A 24,615-nucleotide genomic window follows, 5' to 3' on the forward strand; every position below is an offset into this window, starting at 1 on the left:
CGCTCCGGAAATGACGTCACGCGGCAGCAAATGTCGCGTTGGTTGCTATGGCAGCGACGGAACGCGAGACCGGGTTAGGCTCTGGAGCAGCGAGCCGAGCCGAGATTCAAGAAAGGAGAGGCGGGCGGGGCGCGGTGGCTCACGCCTGTAATCCTAGCACTCTGGGAGGCCTAGGTGGGCGGATTGCTTGAGGTCAGGGGTTTGAAACCAGCCTTGAGCTAGACCCCCGCCTCTACTAAAAATAGAAAGAAATTAATTGACCAACTAAAAATATACATACAAAAAATTAGCCGGGCATGGTGGCACATGCCTGTAGTCCCAGCTACTTGGGAGGCTGAGGCAGGAGGATCGCTTGAGCCCAGGAGTTTGAGGTTGCTGTGAGCTAGGCTGACGCCACAGCACTCACTCTAGCCCAGGCAACAGAGTGAGACTCTGTCTCTAAAAAATTAAAAAAAAGAAAAGAAAAGAAAAGAAAAAAAGACAGCAGAGGCGGACTAGCAGGGCCCAGCATGGCTGGGGAGTGATTTCCACGCTCTGCTGGCCTCCCAGTCATGTGGAAGTTGCTGAGCCACCTTAGCCTAAGGGTACTCTTTTGCCAGTCTGAGATTATAAATCTGTAAATTGGGGATATAGGAATAGCTCATAGGATAGTCATGGGAAATACTGTGAGACAGTAGGGGTCCTGGGACCCAGCCTTCGAATGGGAGCCATGAAGGTCATGCCCCTGTCTGCTGTATCTTTGGCTCTCTCCGTGTAGTCACCGTCGTGAGCACAGGACAGATGTCTTATGCAGGAGTTTGAGAGAGAATGAGGGAATGAATTGGATGACTCTAGACCCCCAGGTATTCTCTCCAGGAAATATTTCCATTCTCTTCTTTTGCAGCAGATGGGTAAATAAATTCATTCATTCACTGACCTATGTAAAATGCACTCGGTGCCTGCAACCCCAGGGAGAACAATGAACAGAACAGTGACGGGCCCTCCCAGAGAAGCCCTCGCCAGCCGTGGGACTCTTCCTAGACATTAAGTGCACACAGGTTCTGGAGTTCCAATCTTGACTCTGCAATTTACCACCTGGTGACCTCAAGCATGTCATTTGACATCTTAAGCATAAGTGTTCTCTTCTGCAAAATGGTTGAGGATTCAATAAGATAAAACTTTTAGGCTATGAACACTGTATATGGCACACAGTAGGTGCTTAGAGAGTGTTAGCTGTTGAGTTTTGCTTGTGTTTCCTCTCTCCTCCATGTGATGAAAAGATCCAAGAGGCAAAAGTTGGGATATACCGAGCACTGGACTTGGAATCAAAAGACCTGGGTAGCCTGTAATCCTAGCACTCTGGGAAGCCGAGGCGGGCGGATCGCTCGAGGTCAGGAGTCTGAAACCAGCCTGAGCAAAAGCAAGACCCCGTCTCCACTATAAATAGAAAGAAATTAATCGGCCAACTAATATATATAGAAAAAATTAGCTGGGCATGGTGGCACATGCCTGTAGTCCCAGCTACTCGGGAGGCTGAGGCAGGAGGATTGCTTAAGCCCAGGAGTTTGAGGTTGCTGTGAGCTAGGCTGATGCCATGGCACTCACTCTAGCCTGGGCAACAAAGCGAGACTGTCTCAAACAAACAAACAAAAAGACCTGGGTATGTTGTTACATGGTTGTTAAATAAGAACTTGTTAAATAAGAACTTACATGAACCCACTTGCTTAAATGAGGGCTTCTTAGGAATGGAGACTGTGACTTAATGGCCTCTATATTCCCAGCGACATGTAGAGTCACTGTGCCTGGCACATAGTGTGTATTCAAGAAAGAAACTAGAGAATGAGGTTTTAACATAGGGCAAGGCCAAGGTAGAGTGTCTAATAGACTACAAGGTCCATCAGGGAGCAGAGTGAGGGAAACAAGGAGAAAAAAAGTGTTTTGAGTCTGTGCCTGAAAATGTATGTGTGTGTGTGTGTGTGTGTGTGTGTGTGTATCTGTTTATAGCCTGAAATCCAAAAATACAAGTAAGCTTGGCTTTTCTGTAGCTATGTTTACAGCTTTACAGCAGACCTTAGGGAGCTCAAGTTACTTTCATCATGAGGGACTGACGCTAGTGATCTGTTTCACAAATAGACCTCACTCTGTGACTTCTGGAGAAAGGTCCTTTGTGGGCTGTTGCAGGGTGGTGAAGAATGCAGGCTCTTATCAAGTGATCACGATGTGCATTGTCAGGAATGGGACAAATCGAAGTCACATGACACTTGATAAGATGCCCTGAGAAGGTCGCAACATCGCTCCTGTGTTATTCCTGCCAAAGATCCAAAACGAATCATGGGGACACATCAGACAAACCCAAATAAAAGGACGTTCTACAAAACTATAATCTTAATGAGTACCAAGTTCATGAAAGTTAAAGAAAGACCCCGGAACTGTTTCAGACTGAAGAGGACTAAAGAGACATGACAATTAAATGCAATGCGTGATTCTGAACTGGATCTTTTTGCTATGAAGGAAGTTAGTGGCACAACTGGAAAAATTTAAATGGGGCCTAGGATTCTATGGTAGTGACGTGTCCATGTTAATTTCCTGATTTTAATAGATGTCTGTTAGTTACATCAGAGGATGTCCTCATCTTTTGGAAATACTAAAGTATTTGGGGGTGATAGGACATCAAGTGGGCAATGTAATCTCAAATGATTAAGGGTGAAATGTTTTTCTATGTACTTATAACATTTTTGCAATTTTTTTTAAAAAATTGAGGCTCTGGAGTAAAAACTCAAGGATCCAAATATCCATTCTGCTGCTTTCCAGATGTGAGACGTGGGGCAGGTTGCCTTACTTCTCTGCACTTCAGTTTTTCCATCTATAAATTAGAATAATGTTTTATCTCCAATCTATAAATTGGGGATAATGGCAGTGTTGCTCTAAAAGAGTTATTTTCAGAACAACACTAACAAGGGCTAATTCATGCATGTAAATCTCCTGGCATAGTAAGAGCTTAGTAAACAGTCGTTGCTGTTCTCATTTGTAAAATCCGAATGTCATAAACCTGTATGGGAGGTCTCTCAGCCTCAAAGATCAATGAATGGTGTGCGTCTATAGTCCCAGCTACTCAGGAGGCTGACGTGGGAGGGTTCCTTGAGCTCAGGGGTTTGAGACCAGTGAGTAACATAGTAAGACCCCAGTTTCAAAAAAAAAAAAAAATCTATTCAGCAAGGCTGACAAAGCAAACAAATAAAAAGATCAATGAGTGGTTTCTCAGGATTTCTAGGCTCAAATGCCCAGCCTATGGAAAAATGAGGAGAAATTTTCCAAGGCAACCAGAGGTTTAAGTTTAGGGTCTCATATCCATCCTGATCTACAATCGCTTCCCAGAAAAACCCTTGCTTTGGGACTTGGGGATATCTAGGCTCATGTCTAGATTCAATGAGGTGCTCAGACATGTGGCCTTCCCAGAAAGGGTTGCCAAGCAACGAGGCTCCTGGGAAGGAGTCTGGCAGGGCCCTGTGACACTCATCAGTCCCCACCTCTCCTTTCACAGACAAGGCAGGGGGGAGGCCCTGGCAGAGAGGAGGTGCCTGCACCACTCAGCGACTTTAGGAGCCAGACTTGGAACCCAGGAGTTCAGACTTCCAGACTTCCTTGCAACCCCATGCAAGGCCCCACATCATTTCTGTTTGTTTATTTGAGCTAATACTTACAGAGTGATTCCTGTGTGTTCGGGGTCACATGGCCAAATCCTCTACATACATCATCTCTCTGATTGCTCAACCTTCTAAGGTAGTTTCTGTTGCAACCCCAGATCCCATGTTCCTAACCACCCCTCATGCAGCCTATGCCATACAGCACAGTTTCCATATTGTCTCCAAAAGATCTTGGGGGAAAAGATTCCTTGCTCATTACAACTTTAAATAGGTTGGTACCATAGAAACAATCCATAAGTGGCATTTCAAAGCTGATATATTTAAAGACTAGCACATTTACTTTTTCTAGGACAGTGACATTATACAGTTGCACATGGCTTATTCTTATTTTGAATTTTGTCACAAAAATATATATGGTGTCCTGAACTTGGCAGAATTGAAAAACCAGATCAGCTGAGATTAGCAAATCTGATTTCCCTCTAAATGTTTCTTACAGATGGTTTCTACCCTACTTATCTTTCAAAACTTCGTGAAGATTCTGTCCTTATATAAAAAGCTGGGACATGAGGTTCTGCAGACCTGGGGCATTATCTGTAAATCAAGTGTCCTTAAAGACACACAGATAATGGAGGATCCACAACCTCCATCATTCATTTATTCACTAATTAACAAATATTTAATAAGCACCTATATATATTCTAGCATCTTGAAGCAACAATAAACATCACCTCACACAATTTCTTGGGTAGGAATTCGAGAGTGGCTTAGCTGGGTGATTATGACTCAGAATCTCTTGTGGCATTGCAGACAAGCTGTCAGCGGGGACTGCAGTTATCTGAAGGTTTGACCGGGGCTGGGTAACCAACTTCCAAGGTATTTCTCCCACATGGCCGGCAAACTGGTGCCGGTTGTTGGCAGGTCTCAGCCCTTGCCATGCAAACCTCCACACAGAGCTGCTGGGTGTCCTCATGACGTAGTGGCTGGCTTCCTTCAGTTTGAGGGAACCAAGAGAGAGCAAGGCAGAAGCCACAAGATCTCTTCTGACCTAGTCTTGGAAGTCACACACTTGTCATTTCTGCAATATCTTATTGGTTATGCAGTCAGCCCTCTTTAGGGTTGCCAGATGTGGCAAATAAAAATACAGGATGCCTAATTCAATTTGAATTTCAGATAAAACGTTGAGTGAGATTTTAGTATAATATCATGCAATATTGCAAAATTCTAAAAGCATTCACGTTTTCTCTGAAATTCACATTTAACCATCATCCTCTATTTACTCTGGCATCCTAGTGCTGTTCAGTGCAGAGATGAACAATGTACCAAAGCGTGTATGGATACCAGGAGGCAAAGTTCACTGGAGTGATCTTGGAAGCTGGCGACCACACCTGTGACATGCTTGGCATGGTAGGGTATGGACCAAAATACAAACAAAAATACAAAATACAACCCAAAATACACGATGCCTGATTAAATTTGGATTGCAGATAAACAATATATGTTTTAGTGTAAGTATGACCCAAATATTGCATAGGACATATGGACACTAATTCATTTTCTGCAAATATTCATTTTATACTAACATGTACTTTTTAGTATGTGTATATAGGTGGTGAACGATTAAAGTAATAGTTTCTACATTCATGGAGTTTACAGCCTAGTGAGTAAGATCAACTCACAGGCAAATAAATACAAAACATTGACTGTGATAAAGTACTTAAGAGAGAAATGCCTGGTGCTTGGGGCAGCAACGGGCCGTCATCAGAACAGCCACTTTTGTTTTACAGATTGCGTTTTTACATGTGACTTGATTTGTGTGTACGGATATGCACAGGGTATATCAAAGGCCATGTTGCTAAAAGAAGAAACAAAACCCTGAAATGCTGGACTTGGAACCTTATCAAAAACTACAAACACACAAATGAATGCATGTAAAAATGGTGAAAACTGAATAAGGTCTGTAATACCGTGTTTCCCCAAAAATAACACAGGGTCTTACATTTATTTTTCCTCAAGAAGACACCCTAGGGCTTATTCTCAGGGGATGTGTTATTTTCCCCTCAAAGCCTCAGCTTGCAGCACGCACAGGATGGCCGGGACCTGACAGGGGGAGCCGGCCTTGTCGGTGGGGCTGCCCGCACCTTTCCGGTCACCTCTGGCATGGTAGCTGTCACGATGGGGCAGTTGAGGAGGGCTGCTCATCTTCTTTACCGCTCCGTGACAAAATGCATGGGTTGTGCAGAGGCACTGCGTAGCCACGCCCATCACTAGGGCTTATTTTGGGGGTAGGATTTATATTGGGCAAATGCTTAGACATCCAGCTGGGGCTTATTTTATGGGTAGGTCTTATTTTCTGGGAAATACGGTAGCAGGTTACTAATGTTACTAATTTTCCTGGTTTTGCTACTGTACTACAATTGTATAAGATGTCAGCACTGGATGAAGCTGGAGGAAGGACACGTGGAACCCCTGGCAACACTTTTGCAACTTCATATGAGTCTATAATTATTTTTTTTAATTTAATGAACAACTCATTTAAAAAAAAAAACAAACAATAGCTGTTACCATGGACACAGGATTAGATCAGAATAATCCTGATTTGTGAACGGACTTAAGCTAGAGAAGGGCCTGGTGGGTGGACCTTGGACTCCCCTCTGAAGAAATGGAATTCTCGTTGTTAATTATCCCAAGCAGCTCATTCAAAACGGAGAATGAGGCAGACTTTGAGGATGGCGGTAAGAGGGGTACTCCTGGTTCTGGGCCCAGATGTGGGGTCTGGAGAGGCCCAGAACACCTCCACTAGTAGGAGGAGTTGTCCTTGATCCCAGGTAAGAGGCCGGGGAAACCCCCTCAAAGAAGCCTGGGTTTTTCGATGACCTAGGGGACTCCAAGTCACTGTAATTTAAAGAGTAAAGGAAAGATGTGTCCTCATTTTGTACCCTGAAACTAAGAAAGGGAACATTCTGGTGACATCAGCATAGCCTAGAGATCTGAAAGTCATTTGATAACCTACCATGACTGATAAACTGAAAACCGATGGATTGTTTTTCATGACGACTTTGGCCGATTGTATTTTGGAAAGGGGCCACAACAGTATCTCCCACGGTACACGCTCTTCCGCAGTGTGACCTTGCCACTCCACCATCAGTCTATTTCTCCACTGTTGATCATGGGAGATCCCAATGACTACTTAGACCAACTAAAGTGGAAGTGACACCATTCCAGTTTCAGGCAAATGCCTTAACCAACTGGCACTTCCTCTGCTTCCTGCCTCTTATGATATTTGCTCGGGGAGAAGCCAGTACCAGGTACGAAGTATGACCACCTTGAGACCGCCATGTTGTGAGGAAGCCCAAGCTAGCCTTGCGAAGAGACTACATGGACAGAAATGCCCCCTAAGCCTCTAGTTGCTCCAATCATCCCAGCCCAGGCATCGGACATGTGAATGAAGACACCTTCAGTTACCATCTGACCAGAGACCCACCCAGCTCACTCTAGTTAACAGCCAGAACGGAGAGATCTAACAACAGATTAAGTCACTCAGTTTGGGGCTGGCTGGTAGGTAGCAGGAGATGAGTGGAACAGTGAATGTCTGAGACAGGAGGACCTCTGCTACCCACTGACTGGCAGCCATGAGCTTCCTGAGTTCATATTTTAACAGCCGTCCATCTGTTACTCTGAAGGAGTGGGGGATAACCTTTTGGGCAGACACAGGTAAGAGATTTTTTTTTTTTAATGGAAAATTGCCAAGCCCTTCGGAGGTCCTGATGGCCCAGCCAGGTCGGCAGCTGGTGACGAGGACAGAGATGTGTGTTCAGTCCATCTGGTACACGTGCAGAGGACTGTCCTACAGGCCATGACTAAAGCCGGCTGCCATCAGATGGATAGACACACACTCTGGGAGGACACGGATTGTACATCAGAGCCCGTCCCTTATTTCAGAATTGTAGTAACAATCACCATACCTACCACTTGCTAGGCCTTCACCATAGGATGTAAGCTTTCATTGCTTAGCTTCACTGAACTAGATAAAGTGTTTGCTTATCTCATTGATTTCTCTTAACCACCCCCAAGAGGTTGGTACAGTCCTTATCCATTTATCCCCATTCTACAGAGGAGGAAAACTGAGGCACAGAGAAGCGGAATCACTTGCTCGCAGTTACACAGTTGGTAAGCGGCAGCGCTAGGATGTGACTTCAGGTCTGACTCCAAAGCTGATTCTGTGTTGAAATGGCACCCGAGTGACGTACTGATTATAATGTTTTAACCTGTGGCAAATTCAGGAACCCAGAGATGATGCCCACTGCTCAAACTGGACAGTGGACGGGCCAGAGTACAAGGATGGCTGACTCGTGTTCCAAGGCACCCCCAAGAAAGACTCTGGAACAAGGCTCTGGTTTCACACGGAGGTCAAACTTCTGCCCAAATCAGGGTGCTGTGGGTTGAATCTATCAAAAAAGCTCATGTGTAAGCCTGTCACCTCCGCACTTCGACCTCTCGTTTTGCAGACACACACAGCTGCGCCAGGGGGTGTGCACAGGAACACCCGCCAGAGCTTTGCTGGTAGGGCTGAAAACTGGAAGTGGCCTAAGAGCCCAGCAAAAGCAGAATGTTCAAAAAAAGATGGTTTGCTCGATATATCTGATGCTGGTAGAAGGGGTGCTCAGATCTCCATGTGTTTATATCGAAAACCCTCCAGGGCATTTTGTTAAATTACACTTTAGAATAACCCATTCAGAGTGGTGTTTATTGGCTTGTTTGTTTTGGAGACAGGGTCTCCCTCTGTCACCTGGACTAGAGTGCAGTGCTGTCATCGTTGCTCACTGCAACCTCAAACTCCTGGGCTCAAGCAATCCTCCTGCCTCAGCCTCCTGAGTAGCTGGGACTACAGGTACTCACCATCTTGCTCAGTGAATTTGTTTTTTGTTTTTTGTAGAGACTGGCTCTCACTATGTTGCTCAGGCTGGTCTCAACCTCCTGGCCTTAAGCAATCCTCCCACCTTGGCTTTCCAAAGTGCTGGGATTATAGACATGAGCCACCGTGCCCTGCCCAGAGTGGTATTTATTTATGCATCTTTAAGATATATTTAAATGTATGGAATTTACAGGAACAGTTTGTAACACTCTGTGCCCAACAGATAACAGTAGCATTCCCTTTAGGGAAGAAAGGACGATGTTGACAAGTACAAATGAGGCCTCTTGCATCTTACTATAAATTCTTCTGATTGTTCCGTATTTTATAACATTCATGTAGTACTCAAAATAATCATCTTCTCAGATCAAATCAGGGAAGGTGAAGTGGGAGGAGGATTCTGAGATTATTTTTTTTCCAGGGGACAAGACCCAATGCCACCACTTGGGGGGCCGGGAGCAGAGTCTGTCCCTTCCTTTCTCTCCTCGAATTTCTTTTATGTTCTTTCCGTGTTTTCCCAGGCAGTTGTGTGACCATCCAGGGTCTTCATGGATAGTCACACGACTTCTCATAAAAGGTGGGAACTCCTGGAACCAAGACATAAGTGGTTTCCTTTTTGGATGGGGAGGGGATGCACAGCTGTGATCAGATTCTCAAAGGAACAGCTCCACCCTTGGCAAACTGAGCAGCAGATTGACAAACTACCACTGAATGAATGAACAAAAGGGATCTCACCCCTTCCGAAGCCTAATTACCATTCCACTGCAGTCTTTTTTTTTTTTTTTTTTTTTTTTGAGACAGAGTCTCACTTTGTTGTCCAGGCTAGAGTGAGTGCCGTGGCGTCAGCCTAGCTCACAGCAACCTCAGACTCCTGGGCTCGAGTGATCCTTCTGCCTCAGCCTCCCGAGTAGCTGGGACTACAGGCATGCGCCACTATGCCCGGCTAATTTTTTTTTTATATATATATCAGTTGGCCAATTAATTTCTTTCTGTTTATAGTAGAGACGGGGTCTCGCTCTTGCTCAGGCTGGTTTTGAACTCCTGACCTTGAGCAATCCGCCCGCCTCGGCCTCCCAAGAGCTAGGATTACAGGCGTGAGCCACAGCGCCCGGCCTCCACTGCAGTCTTAAGTCAAAGAGAGACAAGACCTGCCTTGGACTGATGGCTCATCGGGAACCAAGCACCATTGCCAATGTCACCTGTTAGGGGTTCCCAATAAAACTTGTGAAGTTTTAAACTTCCCTATTTCACAGATGAAGACACAAAAGTGTTCTAGGCCCCTGTTGGTCCCTCAGCTTTTGGAGACTGTGTGGCAAAGGGTTAACTCAGCAGGCTTGGAGTGTCCAAACCCTGTACATTTCAAAGACAGGACTGGTCTTCATGGGCTCCTGGAAGTTACCCTGTAAGCCCTTGGAATGTGCCTCCTAACAGGGTGTCTTTACATAACTAGGGGCTTGGGCCATGCCAGACCAGACAGTTTGTGCCAATAACGTGATGGTCTATGGTGGCGGCCTTGGGTCACGCTGCATCGTTCTGACCTCGGAGGGGCTGGTGGTGGAGTAGCTAAGGTCGGTCGTGTGGTTGCCCCATGCCTATGTGACTGACCTCAAAAAAAAAAAAAAACCTGGACAACAAGGCCGGGATGAGCTTCCTGGCGGGCAAACTTTGTACATTGTTGTCACACATCGTTGCCGGGAGACTTAAGCACATTTGTCAGAGTCCACTGGGACAGGACAACTGGAAACCTGGCGCTTGTCTCCCCTGGACTCCGTCCTATGTACCTTCTTTCTTCTGCTGATTTTGTTACCTGTATCCTTGTGCTATAATAAACAACTAACTGTGAGTCTAACAGCCCTTTTGCATCCTTCTAGTCAATCACTAAACCTGAGGGTAGCTTGGGGACTCCTGACACGCTCAGCGGTGCCTTGCATGGACCTATATTCTCTAGGTTTTAGTTGTCACCACTCTACCTGGCAAAACTTGGTAAGAAAAACAACCAAAATCCCCCTATCCACACCAGTAAAGTAAGGCAGAGAAAATGAGTCGCTGTTCACTTTATTCAAATTCATGTATTTTTTTCCTCTGTGAAACTGAGTAGAACCGAGGAAGAATCAAAGAAAGCCTCATATATTAAATTCTTAAATAGATTCTTTGAATTCAAAGTAAGGGTCAATAGGAGAGGCACAGGTTGTGGGCCTTGTCCCAGCAAACAAAGCCACAAGGGCGGTCCTGCAGATTAAGGAGGACGGCAGATCCCACTTCTTAAGAAAAAGTTCTTGAGGGGAAAAAATATAAAAGACCTAAGTTTCAAAAGCTGGACTACTTCCATACTCTTTCCTCTCCACCCTACAGTGACCACCGATAGAGAGTTTCAAGGTATGTTTTCAATGATTCAACTTTTGCAAACATATGCAAATACATTCCTCATTAGCAGTCCTGTTTTGGCAATTAATTGCAAGCAATATGCTTGGATTAGAGTTCCGATTTCCATTCGAAGGCGGTTTCTTCTCTTCCTGGCAACAAAGCCATTTGCAGAGATCTGAAAGGAGAAGATTGCGTTAGGCCGAGTAACAACTCTGAAATAGATCCTTTATATTTATATGTGTGATCGCAGAACGTCTGGTCTTCATGCATTCCCATAAGCATGGAAGGTTTTATGCGTGCATCCCAGATGGCCAGAAAGAATTGAAATTTAAAAATGTGTCTTGGGTTCTTATCCACATCTCAATTTGCATCCATTTGACCTCAAAGATATGCTTTTTTTTTTTTTTTTAAATTTATGAAGAGGAAATGGCCATGATTATGTGAGAAATAACCAGTGAATGTTTGGAGGCAAGGGAAGGATCAGTGTTTGTTCAAGGCCGATTTCATATCAGGGATCAACAACACGTTGACAGCCACACCAGAAAAACATTTTTTTCCGCTTGGGGCCATGGTGCTTTATTACGAAAATAGAATAAAAACTTTGAAAACAAAATGATCCTTTCTGCAGGTTGGTGCAAAGTGAATTTAAAGCGAAAACTGAAAAATGTGCTGTTTATTTCAAAAGAGATTAAAGAAGCTAAAAATAAGAGCCCAGGCTAGAAGCTCAGTTTCAATAGAAAATAACAGAGAAAGTGCACTTAGATCCCAAAGTTCTATTTGGTTCAGAAGAAAAGACCCTCACCTTGAATTCAGCCTTTCTCATGTTTCTGTCTCACCCTAACCCTATTCCCTTCACTAGCTTTCTAGTAGAATCCTGAACCTTCTTGTTGATTAAAGCAGATTTATTCCTCATTTTATTGTTTAACACATGAACTGTCATGTGAGTTGTATTTAACTCACGCTAGTGTTGAGCCCGGGGCCTCGTGAAGTGCATGTAACTCACACGTCTCTTCACCTTGGGACAGACGTTGGCAGCCACAGAACTGTCTTGATATTTTCTATTGAAACTGAGCTTCTAGCCTGGGCTCTTAGTTTTAGCTTCTTTAATCTCTTTGGAAATAATCAGCACATTTTTTTAGTTTTCGCTTTAAATTCGCTCTGCACCAACCTGCAAGTTGCTTCTGCCCTTGAACCTGATCAGAGAGGCAGGGACAGCAGGAAGTGAGCTCACTCGGGGAGCCTTAACGCAGTGCCCACGTCCACGCGGAGGACTCTACAGTTTCCAGGCATTCCCGCCTGGGCCGGCTCACGCCACCTCAAGACCACCCTGGGAGGTGGGCACTGACCAATCTGCACCCTCCAGGCATGGAAAACGGAGGCTGAGAGATGTTAAACCTGCGGAGTTCTTAAATCTCTGAAGGTCAAAGTCTCTTTCCCTAGCCCACAGGAAAATATGGATGGATAAACACGGACTTAAAATTGTTCACCGAAAGCAAATTCTAGGGGAAGATGACTTTCAGGGGGAGATTGTGCCACTTGGTGGCTGTGTCGCCTGAGGCAAGTCAAAGCCCTTATCTGTGCTTTGGTTTTCCCTTCTGTAAAATGGGACAATCATGGCACCTGCCCCCAAGGACGCTGAGGGTTAAATGAGTAACAAACAAGGAGTCCTTGGCCCAACGCCATGGAGGTTATTCTTAGAACAGAACTACTTGCCACTATTATTACAACGTTAATTGCTTTGGGCCAAAGCTAATGCTACTTACAGAAGCCAGACCAGCAGAGAGCATTCTGTGCAAAAATGGTTCCAGAATCACTCCCCATCACAGTGGTCCTTCCTGCCCCCTCCCCAGTGCCAGGCAAACTTCTTTCTGGCTGGTTCTGCATCCATCCCTGCCACTGTCCTTGATCCAGAGCTAGGCGACTAAGCCTTGGATTCTATAAATAGCTCCCCTGGCCTGTCGCCATGGAAACCTGATGGGGCTGGGACAGCCCACCCTGGTGGACACTTCTCCCCAGGGAGGCCGTGGAAGGGCAAGCCTTTCAGAAAATCACCTCCCGGGGCTAGAAGCAGCCAGGAGCCCCCAGTGAAGGCCATAGGCCTACCTACCTGGAAATCACGAGCTTCCTAAGGGGGAGGAGGTGCCGTTCCGGTTCACCTGCAGGAAGATGACACACAAGAGGAAGAGGTGACGGCCAGGTAGGGGTGCCTTGCTGCCCTGAGCTTCAGCCTCAGCTTCCCTGCGTCATGCACACACTCTCATTCGTCAGTATTTACTGTGCACCTACTATGTGCCTGGTGCTGGGAAGTTGCCACGAGCATGACAGAGCCAGCCCTACGCTCACAGAGCTTACATTCTAGCTGGGGATACGAGTGACAGGTGTTGGCACTACTGCAGATACCACGGTTAGGAGGGGACTCCATATTTAAGATGACATTTAAGCTGTGGTGTAATAAAAAAAATAGATGGGGCCTTTGTCCCCAGTTCCTGGCACACAGCTCCCTAAAACCTTTAGGATGCACGCTAGTGGGATCACTAGGGGCAGGGTGGCCTGATAGCTTCAGGATGGGGGCTGGTTCCCCACAGGACAAACACATGATGAGAGGGTTGGAACTTTAAGCTACATCCTCAACTTACCAGGGAGAGAGAAGGGCTGGAGATCGAGCCAGAATAATGAGACCTCCATCAAAACCTCTAAATGACAGGGATTGAAGAGGGGGCTGGGGAACACAGGGAGATGCTGGGGTGATGGTACACCCGGAGACGGCATGGAAGTTCCTGACCCATCCCCCACGCCTCACCCTATGCCTCTCTTCCCTTTGGCTTTTCCTAAGTTGTAGTCTTTGTAATAAACAGGTCATAGTAAGTAAAGTGTTTCCTGGAGTCCTGTGAATTGTTCTAGTGAATTAGCAAACTGGGCTGGGGGCGGGACCTCCAAATCTGTAGCCGGCTGGGCAGAGGCACAGGTGGCCTGGGCCCCCATTGCAGCTGGCATTTGAAGGGCAACGATCTTGGGAGACTGAGCCCTCAACCTGTGGGGGCTGACGCTCACTCTGGGAGTCACTGTCAGAATGGAATTGAGTTGTTGAGCATCCAGTTGGCGCTGGGACGACCAGAGAACTGGTCGTTGGTGTTGGAAATCACGGTAAGCCAACAGCTCAAGGATGAAAACTGGGTCAGCCATGCGAAGATCTGGGTAGAAGAACATTCCTGGCAGAGGGAAGCAGGGAGGGTAGCTGGAACCTATGGAGTGTGCATTTTTGCATCCATTGCAATTATAATGGATGAGATACTTTGTTTTGTTCTCTTAATATTTTTCCCCTTTTGAGTTTCACTGGTACCATTTTTTTTTTTTTTTTTTTTTTTGAGACAGAGTCTCACTCTGTTGCCCAGGCTAGAGTGGCATCAGCCTAGCTCACAGCAACCTCAAACTCTTGGGCTCAAATGATCCTCCTGCCTCAGCCTCCAAAGTAGCTGGGACTACAGGCATGCGCCACCATGCCCGGCTAATTTTTTCTATATATATTTTTAGTTGGCCAATTAATTTCTTTCTATTTATAGTAGAGACGGGGTCTCCCTCTTGCTCAGGCTGGTCTCGAACTCCTGACCTTGAGTGATCCTCCCGCCTCGGCCTCCCAAAGTGCTAGGATTACAGGTGTGAGCCACCGCGCCCGGCCGCACCATTTTGGATGGCTACTACCTAGTGTTCTATGGAACACATGTGTTCTATGGAACACATTTACTTAATGGCTTCTCTAAGACTGTTTCCAGGCATTTTTTTTTTTTTTTAGAGACAGGGTCTTGCTCTATCTCCCTAGCCTAGACTGCAGTGGCATGATCATAGCTCACTGCAACCTCAAACTCCTGGGCTCAAGCGATCCTCCTGCCTCAGACTCTCAAGTAGCTGGGACCACAACGCTCAGCTAATTTTTTTACATTTTGTAGGGATGAGGTCTTGCTATGTTGCTCAGGCTTGTCTAGAACTTCTCAAGCGATCCTCCCACCTCAGCTTCCCAAAGTGCTGGGATTACATGCATGAGCCAGCAGCCACCACACCTGGCCTTTAAAATATCTGGAAGAATGTCATGTACACTGTGTAGAACAGCGGGACAGGTGAGGGTGTAATGCAGGGGCTTGACACAATTTATCTGCAGGGCAGCCAGCTACACATCCTGTGTGTGCTGTACCTGCAGGGAAGTGGAAACTGGTCTAACCCTTTTGTAAAACACTTGTGGATCAAGAACATGCAAAAGATCCGAGCCAGGCACTGTGGCTCACACCTGTAATCCTAGCACTCTGGGAGGCCGAGGTGGGAGAATCACTCAAGGTCAGGAGTTCGAGCCCAGCATGAGCAAGAGTGAGACTCCGTCTCTACTAAAAATAGAAAGAAATTATCTGGACAACAAAAAATATATAGAAAAAATTAGCCGGGCGTGGTGGCACATGCTACCTGGGAGGCTGAGGCAGGAGGATCGCTTGAGCCCAGGAGTTTGAGGTTGCTGTGAGCTAGGCTGACGCCATGGCACTCTAGCCTGGGCAACAGATTGAAACTGTGTCCCTCCCCCCCTAAAAAAGATCCGGACCCTTCCACCCACTAATTCCACTTCCTAAAAATGTATTCTAAGGGAATGACTCAGCAGAGCACCCTTACTCCATGGGAGAGGCAGAGTCAGGATGCTGTGTATATGACATCATTCAGGACACTGCGGAAATTGGAAACGATCTTAGGGAGGCAGTTAAGTGAGTGGTGGCACGTGCTGCACTCCACGGAACACCGTGTAGCCCGTGAAACCCCAAAGATGGAAAAACATTAAGAAAGCAAAATAAAGCGGCTCATACAATGGAACTGCAACTCACGCACAAGTGCATATTCAGGTGAGAAAAGAAAAAAAAAGGCAACATGCAAAAACGAAGAGTTTTGGATTGTGGATAATTCCCCTCCCCCCCACTTCTGTTTGTCGTTTCTTGCATCATCTTTTCGGTTAAAAAGTAATAAATCAGTGCTCACTAATCCTGGCCATATTTTTAGATACACAGTGGCCAGAGAGGGGTCTCTGATCACACCCGCTCCTCCACACACTGCTCATTTGCTAATTCACGAGGACAACTCATAGGACGTAGGAAAAGGACTTCACTTTGAAGAGTGCGGGCCTGCCCAGACAACTGGGAAGTGCTCAGAAGCTGTGGTCCCTGGCTCTCGGACCCCGTCGGCTCTCAGACCTACCCTTTGTCACATTAAAGACACGCACAGACTCACACTATTACTAATAATTTTAGCGCCATCCCTTCGTTTAAAAGGGGGCATTTGAACACCAAAAGGAGGCCAGCTATGATGTCGGTGAAGGGCCAGCTCATGCTGTGTGTCAAGGGTCCCCCTCTGCCGACAATGACAAGGGACAAGGTCCTCTACTGTGGACACAGAGGGGATGCTGGGGAGGCTGGGGGGTGACACACGTGGGCATGCCAGAGCATGTGTGTGTGTGTGTGTGTCCACATTCGCAATATACAAGCATCACGTGCCCCTCGTGTTTCTAACGTCCGGCACGTGGGTGAGAACGTTACGCTGGGTTGTTGTTTAGACACTTTGAATAAAACTGAATTTAAAGCTGGAGAGAGAAAGCGCAAGAGGAAGTCCCCACGAAGACCCTCCCCCAGCTGCATTCAGGCCACAAGACAGGGCGACAGGCTTCTCCCGCAGAAGGCCCGGTGGGATCAGACACTTAGAGACCCTCGAGCCAGCCGCCACTCGCTGTGTAGGGCGGGGAGACTGCCGGCCAGCGTGGGGGAGCGAAGCGTCCGTGGGGACATAGCGAGCCGGGAGAAACAGGGTTCTCCTTGGGGGTTCTGACCTGAAAATATCCTTTCAGATTGGCTGGTGTTTTGTAGTCGCCTTTCAAGACCTGGGCAACAGAAAAGAAATACTAGCATTACAGAAATGACTCAAAAAATGAAATTTTAGTCCATGCCAACAGTCCCTTCTCCCCATCCACACATCCATCCCTCCAACAAACATGTGTCCGGCTCCCGTGCCAGGCATTGTTCCAAGTGCTTCGGGGTACCACGTTAACCAGAAAATTGAAATTCTTGTTCTCCCTGAGCTTCTGTTCTAGAGAGCGCACCAGACCGCCCACAAGGGACAATCAACACAGATAAACGAGGACAGAGCAAACCACGGGCAGCGTTATGCAGAAAGTACGACAGAGGGACTTCTCCATGCATGGATGTATCTTCAAGGCAAAGCCACAGGGAAGATCAAAATGGGTGTCTGGCACCTGCCAAGACTTGTGGAATCCCCCAGAGAAGAAACCTCCTTGGAAGAAAACTAGAAACATCTTCCAGGTTAAAAATCTCTGAAAGAGCTAGCTGATCTTGACCATCAGCGCTCATTGGAGTTGTTTATAAAATACACAAAGTCAGGCCTTATTCTAGGAGCTTCTTTTTTTTTTTTTTTTTTTTGAGACAGAGTCTCGCTTTGTTGCCCAGGCTAGAATGAGTGCCGTGGCGTCAGCCTAGCTCACAGCAACCTCAAACTCCTGGGCTCAAGCAATCCTTCTGCCTCAGCCTCCCAAGTGGCTGGGACTACAGGCATGCGCCACCATGCCCGGCTAATTTTTTCTATATATATTAGTTGGCCAATTAATTTCTTTCTATTTATAGTAGAGACGGGGTCTCGCTCTTGCTCAGGCTGGTTTCGAACTCCTGACCTCGAGCGATCCGCCCGCCTCGGCCTCCCAGAGAGCTAGGATTACAGGCGTGAGCCACCGCGCCCGGCCTCTGGGAGCTTCTTGACCCAAAGTCTGGGACAAACCAGGATCTTCCACCTTTTAAAAGAGACCCTTAGGGAGCCAGTGCTGGGGCCCTGGCGGGATTTCAAGATCGTTGCCATCTTTTTCCTTTTAATCCAGGTGATTCATTTTTTTACTGTGACAACATATGTACAGAAATATATATAAAACATGTAAGTAGAGTTTAAAGAATAATAATGACTGTTACTACTAAAGAATAAAAGTAAAATAATAAAAAATAAACCACATCCAGGTTGCAAGCGTCAATACTGTGAACACAGCCTGGGTATGTGCATCGATCTCTGAGTATTTCCATAAACAGGCGTCTGCAGAATCAACCGGCGTCCCCGGAAGGAGGAACGCGTGAGACCCAGGGACGGGCTTACACGCCAATCACAGGGCAGAACCCTGAACGTGCAGCGCTAGCAAGTTCTCCTTGTTGGAGGGGCACTGAGGACTCAGACCAAAGGGAGACTTCCTCCTTGAGCCCAGAAGAATTAAAGGAGAACCAAGAGAGGCATCCCTTTTCCCACCGTGATTCAATACAAGAACTGTTTCACTTCCTAAACTCAGCACGTGTTCAGAAATGCTGAGCTTAGCTTAAATTAAGCCTCTGGGTCCCAATGACATAAGGGCTAGGAGGGCTAATCCTTGGGCCTGGATCCCATTGTCAAATATTTTAACTAACTATAAGGAAGTCAGAACACAGGCCCCGAGGTAAACTGGAAGCTGTGAACGCAACACAGAAATAAGGCCGTGAACTTGCCAACTGTTCTTTTACCCGGTGATTTATATGGGCCTCCTTTAACATTTCAAAAACATTTTGTTAAAAGTCATTTCCCTTGACTACTTTGACTAAGGAGAACTTAAAAAGTAATTCAAACAACCCTAGGCTCATGTTTGTTTGAGAAATGAATATTGAACCGTGTGGGACAATACAGGGACCAATTATTTATTTATTTATGTTCACTCTCAACAAGGACTTGAGGTGCTTCACAGATAAACAAACAAACAAACAAACAGCCAGGGAAATAGTAGGGAAAAAAGTAAATGAGAGCAGGGAAATAAGATAAAATGAGTGCACAAGTGGGCCTGCTGTTAAGAGTATGAGACAGGCTGCCAGTTGGCTTTGAGCTTCCTTGCGGCCCAAGCAAAAATGGAAAGGCTTGCAGTCCTACAAGTCACAGTGTTCCATCAGAGGGAAACAAACCAGATGCTCAGGAATGAAGGGACTAAATGGGTGGCTCAGGTAGCTGGAGCTTCCACCCCTGCCAAAGCCCCGAGAGCACATCCCCACGTGAGTGTGGGCTCCCGTGCACACTCACCCGGTGCGTGTTGTTGATGACGATGGGGTCGGGGTTGCCATAGTTGGGCGGGTTTGCGTAGGGGTCGTAGCCCAGCCGAGCCAGCATGGGGGCGATCTGGGCCATGTCCCGCACCACGTCCGCAGGGATGTGGCCCGTCCATCTGGTGAGCGCTTCCAGGTTCACGGGCTTGATGACCTGGTCCGTGGACCGCTCAATCCTGGGGAGACAGGGCGGGCGGGGCGGGTCAGGGTGGGGCTGGACACCACTCTGGGGCCGCGGGAAGGGTCGGGGAGACCCGGCCTCTGCCCAGCTCTGCCCCCATCAGCTGTGGGACCGCAGGCGAGCCACTCTGCCTCCCCACACATGCTCGGCACCATGGGGACGAGAGCCCGTGCGGGAGCCAGGGAGGACACGCTGCCGGTGCATGACTCTTGCTTCCTTGACTCCCATGGCTTCGTGAAAAATAACTTCTCTTTTTTTTTTATTGAGACAGAGTCTCACTCTGTTGCCCTCACTAGAGTGCCATGGCATCAGCCTAGCTCACAGCAACCTCACATTCCTGGGCTCAAGCGATCCTCCTGCCTCAGCCTCCCGAGTAGCTGAGACTACAGGCACATGCCACCACCATGCCCAGCTAATTTTTTCTATATATTTTTAGTTGGTCAATTAATTTCTTTCTATTTTTAGTAGAGACGGGGGTCTGGCTCTTGCTCAGGCTGGTCTCGGACTCCTGAGCTCAAACGATCCACCCGCCTCGGCCTCCCGGAGTGCTAGGAGTACAGGCGTGAGTCACCGTGCCCGGCCTTAAAAAATAACTTTTAATGTGTATTACTAACATGGATATTTTATCCTTGTGGAAAAAAAACCCCTATAAAACATTAACAGTAATGCTAAAAGTCCCTGTGGTCACCGCTGCCGGTCCATCAGCCTCCTGCAGGTACCCAGCCTTGGCGTGTTGCAGTGCACGCTCTCAGTCCTTGCCTATAAAGCAGCGGGCACTGAGTCCAGGCAGACTCAGGAGCCAGGCTGCCTGGGTTCAAGGGCCAGCTGTACTAGTATCGGCTGTGTGACGTTGGGAGAGTTACTTCACCTCTCTGAGCCTCATTTTCCTCATTGATAAATGGGACTGATAATAGTACCCAGCTCGCTGGGCTGTTCCGAAGAGTACGTGAGTTAATACGAAGTGCTTAAAAGAGCAGAGAGCACACTGTGAGCTCTCAACGAGGGTCAGCACGTGCACGTACACCTGTGCTCGCTCTTTTCTCTCTCCCGTCCCTCGCCTTCTCTCATCCATGCACTTTCAAATAACTGTGCGACATGTATTGCCTACAACTTTTTTCCCCCCACTCAACCAAACCTCATTCTTTTTTCCAGCTGTGTAGCATTCCTCTATAGCTTATTTTTCCAACCATCATCTCACATGTCCTTTCTTGAACAGGCTGACCTCCCAAGCCACCTGAACGAATGTCTTACCAACTGTAATGCAGGGGCCTTCTAGGATTGGGGGGCATAGGGAGCCCCCAGGATCAAGGGCATATTTCTAGATGTTTCCATCCCAACTAAAAGAAGAGTTGGGGAGAGAGGAACAGAAACACGAAGAGGCGGCAAAAGGAAAACATGAGTGGGGGCAAAGTGAGGAGGACTGGGGAAGGAGAAAGGGTATGGATTGGTGGGTAGAGCGTGAATTTGGAATCCATAAACCCAGATTTATTTATTTATTTATTTATTTTTGAGACAGAGTCTCACTCTGTTTCCCAGGCTAGAGTGAGTGCCGTGGCGTCAGCCTAGCTCACAGCAACCTCAAACTCCTGGGCTCTAGCGATCCTCCTGCCTCAGCCTCCCCAGTAGCTGGAACTACAGGCATGTGCCACCATGCTTGGCTAATTTTTTCTATATATATTAGTTGGCCAATTAATTTCTTTGTATTTATAGTAGAGATGGGGTCTCGCTCTTGCTCAGGCTGGTTTCGAACTCCTGACCTCGAGTGATCCACCCGCCTCGGCCTCCCAGAGTGCTAGGATTACAGGCGTGAGCCCCCGCGCCCGGCCATGAATCCAGATTTAAATCTCACCTCTATCCTGTGTGCATGGCTTTGGCCCAAATCCTTGTGTCTCCGGGACAGAAATGATGGGGACGCATCCCAGAACACGAGTGGGTGCAGTGCTTGATACGTGTCAATACAACTAGAAATAACCGCAGTGCCTGGTAGGTAGGAGACTGGCGGGGACCGGCCATGGGGGGCCGCCCTTCGGCTGGGCGCCCAGGGATTGCGGGGCCCGGCAAGGACGGGAACACGCAGGGACCACACACACCGCTCCAGGGCTCTGGGTTCAAAGTGGGACGGCAGCTTCTCCAGAGACGGAAGGCAGAGAACAAGGGACAGAGGGAGGCAGGGCGGGGAAATGAGAGGGAGGATGGGACATGGGGTCCTAGACGTGGAGAGGTTAACAGCACACGCTCTGAAGTCCAGCAGACCTGGGTTTGAATCCCAGCACCGTGCTTTCGTAGCTGTGTGACCTTAGACCGGTGACCTCTCTTCTCTGAGATCTAGTGTTTTCATCTGTAAAATGGGGCTAAGAGTAGTTTCTATGTCCTTGGGTTGCTTCGGGGATTAAAGGAGAGAATATTTGTTGGAGGCTTAACCCAATACTCGCTATATAGTAGGCACTCATTCAGTGACCATGATGGTGAGGATAATGAGTATTCCAATAAAAGCAGTGACAACACTAAAATGATTAATAATAACAGTAATAATAGCACCTAACACGTATTAACCTATTTGATGTCCACAGGTATCTATAAGGTAGACTGAGTATATCCCCAAGTTACAGATGAGGATTTGAAAGCACAGAGAGGTTGAGGCACTTGCCCAAGGTCACACAGCTGAGGAGTGGCAGAGCAGGGATTTGAACACAGTCTGGTTCCAGAATCTGTGCTCTTACCCTTTACCCACTATTGCCTTACTGCAAAGCATAGTCAAAGTTGGCCGATTCCCTCAGAAAAGAGAGTAATAATTGTTACCCTACTCCCTCTTTTTTTTTTTTCAATGAAACTGAGGCTCAGAGAGGCACGGTGACTTGCCCAAAGCCGCACAGCTTAGGAGAGGCGGAGCAGATCCTCCCACCCGGGACCGCGGACTCCGGGGCGGAGGGTTTCGGTGGAGGGATGAGGGCTCACTCACTTGGACAGGGAGACACCGCCCGGCTTGCCGATGAGGTCCTCGTGGTGCAGCACCGCGTCGCTCCAGGCGATGCCGAGGAAGTCGAGGATGAGCTGCAGGGAGCGGTGGGGGTGCAGCACCAGCTGCTCGTAGTACACGGGCAGGCACTTGTCCTTGCCCACCTCCATGCACTGCGCGTACATCACCTCGATGGCCTTGTTCCACTTGGTGAGGCAGTCGCGGTAGCTGCTGAGGTCGAAGCCGGCGATGGTGACCTTGCGCGTGATCATGGAGTGCACCGAGGCGCGGCCGTCCCGCACCATCAGCAGGAACTTGGAGTTGGGGAACAGGCCGGACAGGTAGACGGAGGACTTGAGCGTGAAGGGGTCCTTGTTGCAGAGCACGCGCGCCGGCTCGCCGTGCTTGGCGATCACCTCCAGGATGAAGGCCTGCATGGCCGCGTCCAGCACCTCCTCCGTCACGCCCGCCTCGTCCAGCCGCTGCTTCTCGCGGCCGGACCGGGCCCAGGCCTGGCGCATGGCCAGCACGCGCGGGATGATGCGCGTCTCCTCCCCGCAGCGCACCTCGGGGTGCGCGTCCAGCATGGCGCGCATCAGCGTGGTGCCGCTGCGGGGCACGCCGCCCACGAAGATGAGCGGCATGGCCCTGCCGTAGCGGTACTGCACGCGGTCCGCGCCCACCATCACCAGCTCCTCCTGCTCGGGCCGCATGGCCCGCCGCGGCCCGCGCAGCGCCGCGCGGCACTCGAGCGCCTGCTGCCCCAGCTGCGCCGCCAGCACCAGGGCCAGCGCGCAGCCGGCCGCCAGCAGCGCCCTGCGCACCGACAGCCGCATGCCCGGCCGCGCCAGCGGCAGCCCCGGCCTGGGCGCCCGGCTGCGCGACTTCAGCGACGACGGCGACGGGCCAGGGCCCGGCCCGCCCTGCTCACATCTGGGGAGAGAGAGAGAGACGCCCGCAGTCAGGCGCTGTGCCCGCCAGCCAAGCGCCCGGGCCGGTGACAGCAAGTGGCAAACGTGAGGACCCGCGCACGCTCGCGCTGCCTGCAGAATGGCAAAGCCAGGACCCGGTGACCGAGGGCGGCCTTCCGCAAGAGAGCCTAGAAGACCATCATAAGCAGGAGGAGCTCAGGTTCCACGCCTCTTGGTGAATCACTGCATTTTTAATAAAGATGAGTTCATGTCCCCCACCACCCCGCCCCTGCTCCTTCCTGTAAGTGCAGCGACGTCTGGCGGGTTAATGATTACGCCCGTAACCTGCACCCAGACGCAGACTCACCCCCGGACCCCACGGGACTGCTCTCTAATGGCCCTTCCCCGCACACGCAGAGCCTCTGCCACCTGGCATTTATAAGCTGTGCGCAAAACTGCCTTGGAGCCGTTTACAGGAACTTTCTGGAAGCCTCCTCCCCCAGGCTGCAGTCCTCAGTGAGACTTTGAATGAAACTGACTTTAAGTCTTTAAAAGCCCGATCTGTTCCTCTAGTTGACAAAACCCCGATAACAGCAACGGTGACCCCGCAGACGCGGATGGCAGAGCACATTTCGTGGGCACCTGTCGCGTGCCTGACGCTTCGCCTGTCTCAGCTCAGGGGGTCCTCCGGCAGCCTCGGGGGTAGGCGCCGTTGTCGCCCCAAGGGACTCCAGACCTAGCCAGCCCGGACTCAGGGACGTTGGCAGCTTCCTTACGCGCTCGGTCTCACCTGATAAGTGGAGACGCTCATCAATGTCACAAAATCTACTATCGAGGCACGGAAACTGGAACGCCAGGTTCCAGCCGCAAGTCCGTCCCGGGAGGGCAGGGAGCATAAGTCCCTGTGCCGTCCGGGCCGTGTCCGCGCCCGGCGCAGGCCTGGGACGGGGCGGCTGCTCAGGAAGTATTTAAGGGCTGCGCCTCGGTTGACTGAGCAGGGACAGGGCAGAGTAAGTGCTACGGACTCATCACTGTCGGGAAAGGAGGGAACCAAGGCACAGAGCGGCTGCCCACAGGTGCCCAGCCGGAAAGCAGCGGTGGCGCGGGGCCCAAGATTCGAACCCAGACCAGCCGGCTCTGGCACCTGCTGGGAATCACCACGCCCTGCCGCCACGGGAAACGCTTCCCGGAAGAAGGCTCGGCATGCCCTCGTCTAGACTTCTTCCAGAATCATCACCCATCGGTCTATTCCTCATTCAGTAAGTGCTTACTGAGCGCTAAAAGGGGCCCGGCACCGTGCTCGGTGCTGGAGACGGGAGAGTGGACAAGACGGCCAGGGTTCTCAGCTCAAGGAGCTCCGGCCCCAGCGAGGGAAGCGAATCACACACGAGGTACGGACAGACGTGGTACCTGCTTTCCAGGAAATGAACCAGACACCGTGAGAGCGGTCAAGAGAAGGAAAGAAAAGGGAGGGTGGTCAGGGAGGGCTTCCTGGAGGAGGTGGCATCCAAGTCGAGACCTGGATAAGAAGGAGCCGGC

General features: G+C 49.0%; 1 protein-coding gene across 3 annotated transcripts in view; it reads right to left on the bottom strand.

Annotated features, from left to right (window-relative positions):
- Positions 1-10,571: 10,571 nt before the first annotated feature.
- TPST2 (tyrosylprotein sulfotransferase 2) overlaps positions 10,572-24,615 on the bottom strand; it is a 41,882-nt gene continuing 27,838 nt past the window's right edge. For 2 of the 3 annotated variants that reach the window (XM_075996657.1, XM_075996658.1), the window contains 4 exons: positions 22,169-23,098; positions 19,006-19,204; positions 16,745-16,795; positions 10,572-11,071 (listed from right to left, as the gene is read on the bottom strand). In XM_075996657.1, coding sequence (XP_075852772.1) covers positions 10,925-11,071; positions 16,745-16,795; positions 19,006-19,204; positions 22,169-23,001 — 1,230 coding nt within the window. In that variant the 5' untranslated portion in view covers positions 23,002-23,098 and the 3' untranslated portion in view covers positions 10,572-10,924. Of the gene's footprint in view, positions 11,072-13,003; positions 13,053-16,744; positions 16,796-19,005; positions 19,205-22,168; positions 23,099-24,615 lie in introns of all 3 variants that reach the window. The other variant, XM_012763792.3, reaches the window with a different exon arrangement.

Source organism: Microcebus murinus, chromosome 22, assembly GCF_040939455.1.
Source record: "Microcebus murinus isolate Inina chromosome 22, M.murinus_Inina_mat1.0, whole genome shotgun sequence".
In the NCBI taxonomy this organism is placed as follows: Eukaryota; Metazoa; Chordata; class Mammalia; order Primates; family Cheirogaleidae; genus Microcebus; species Microcebus murinus.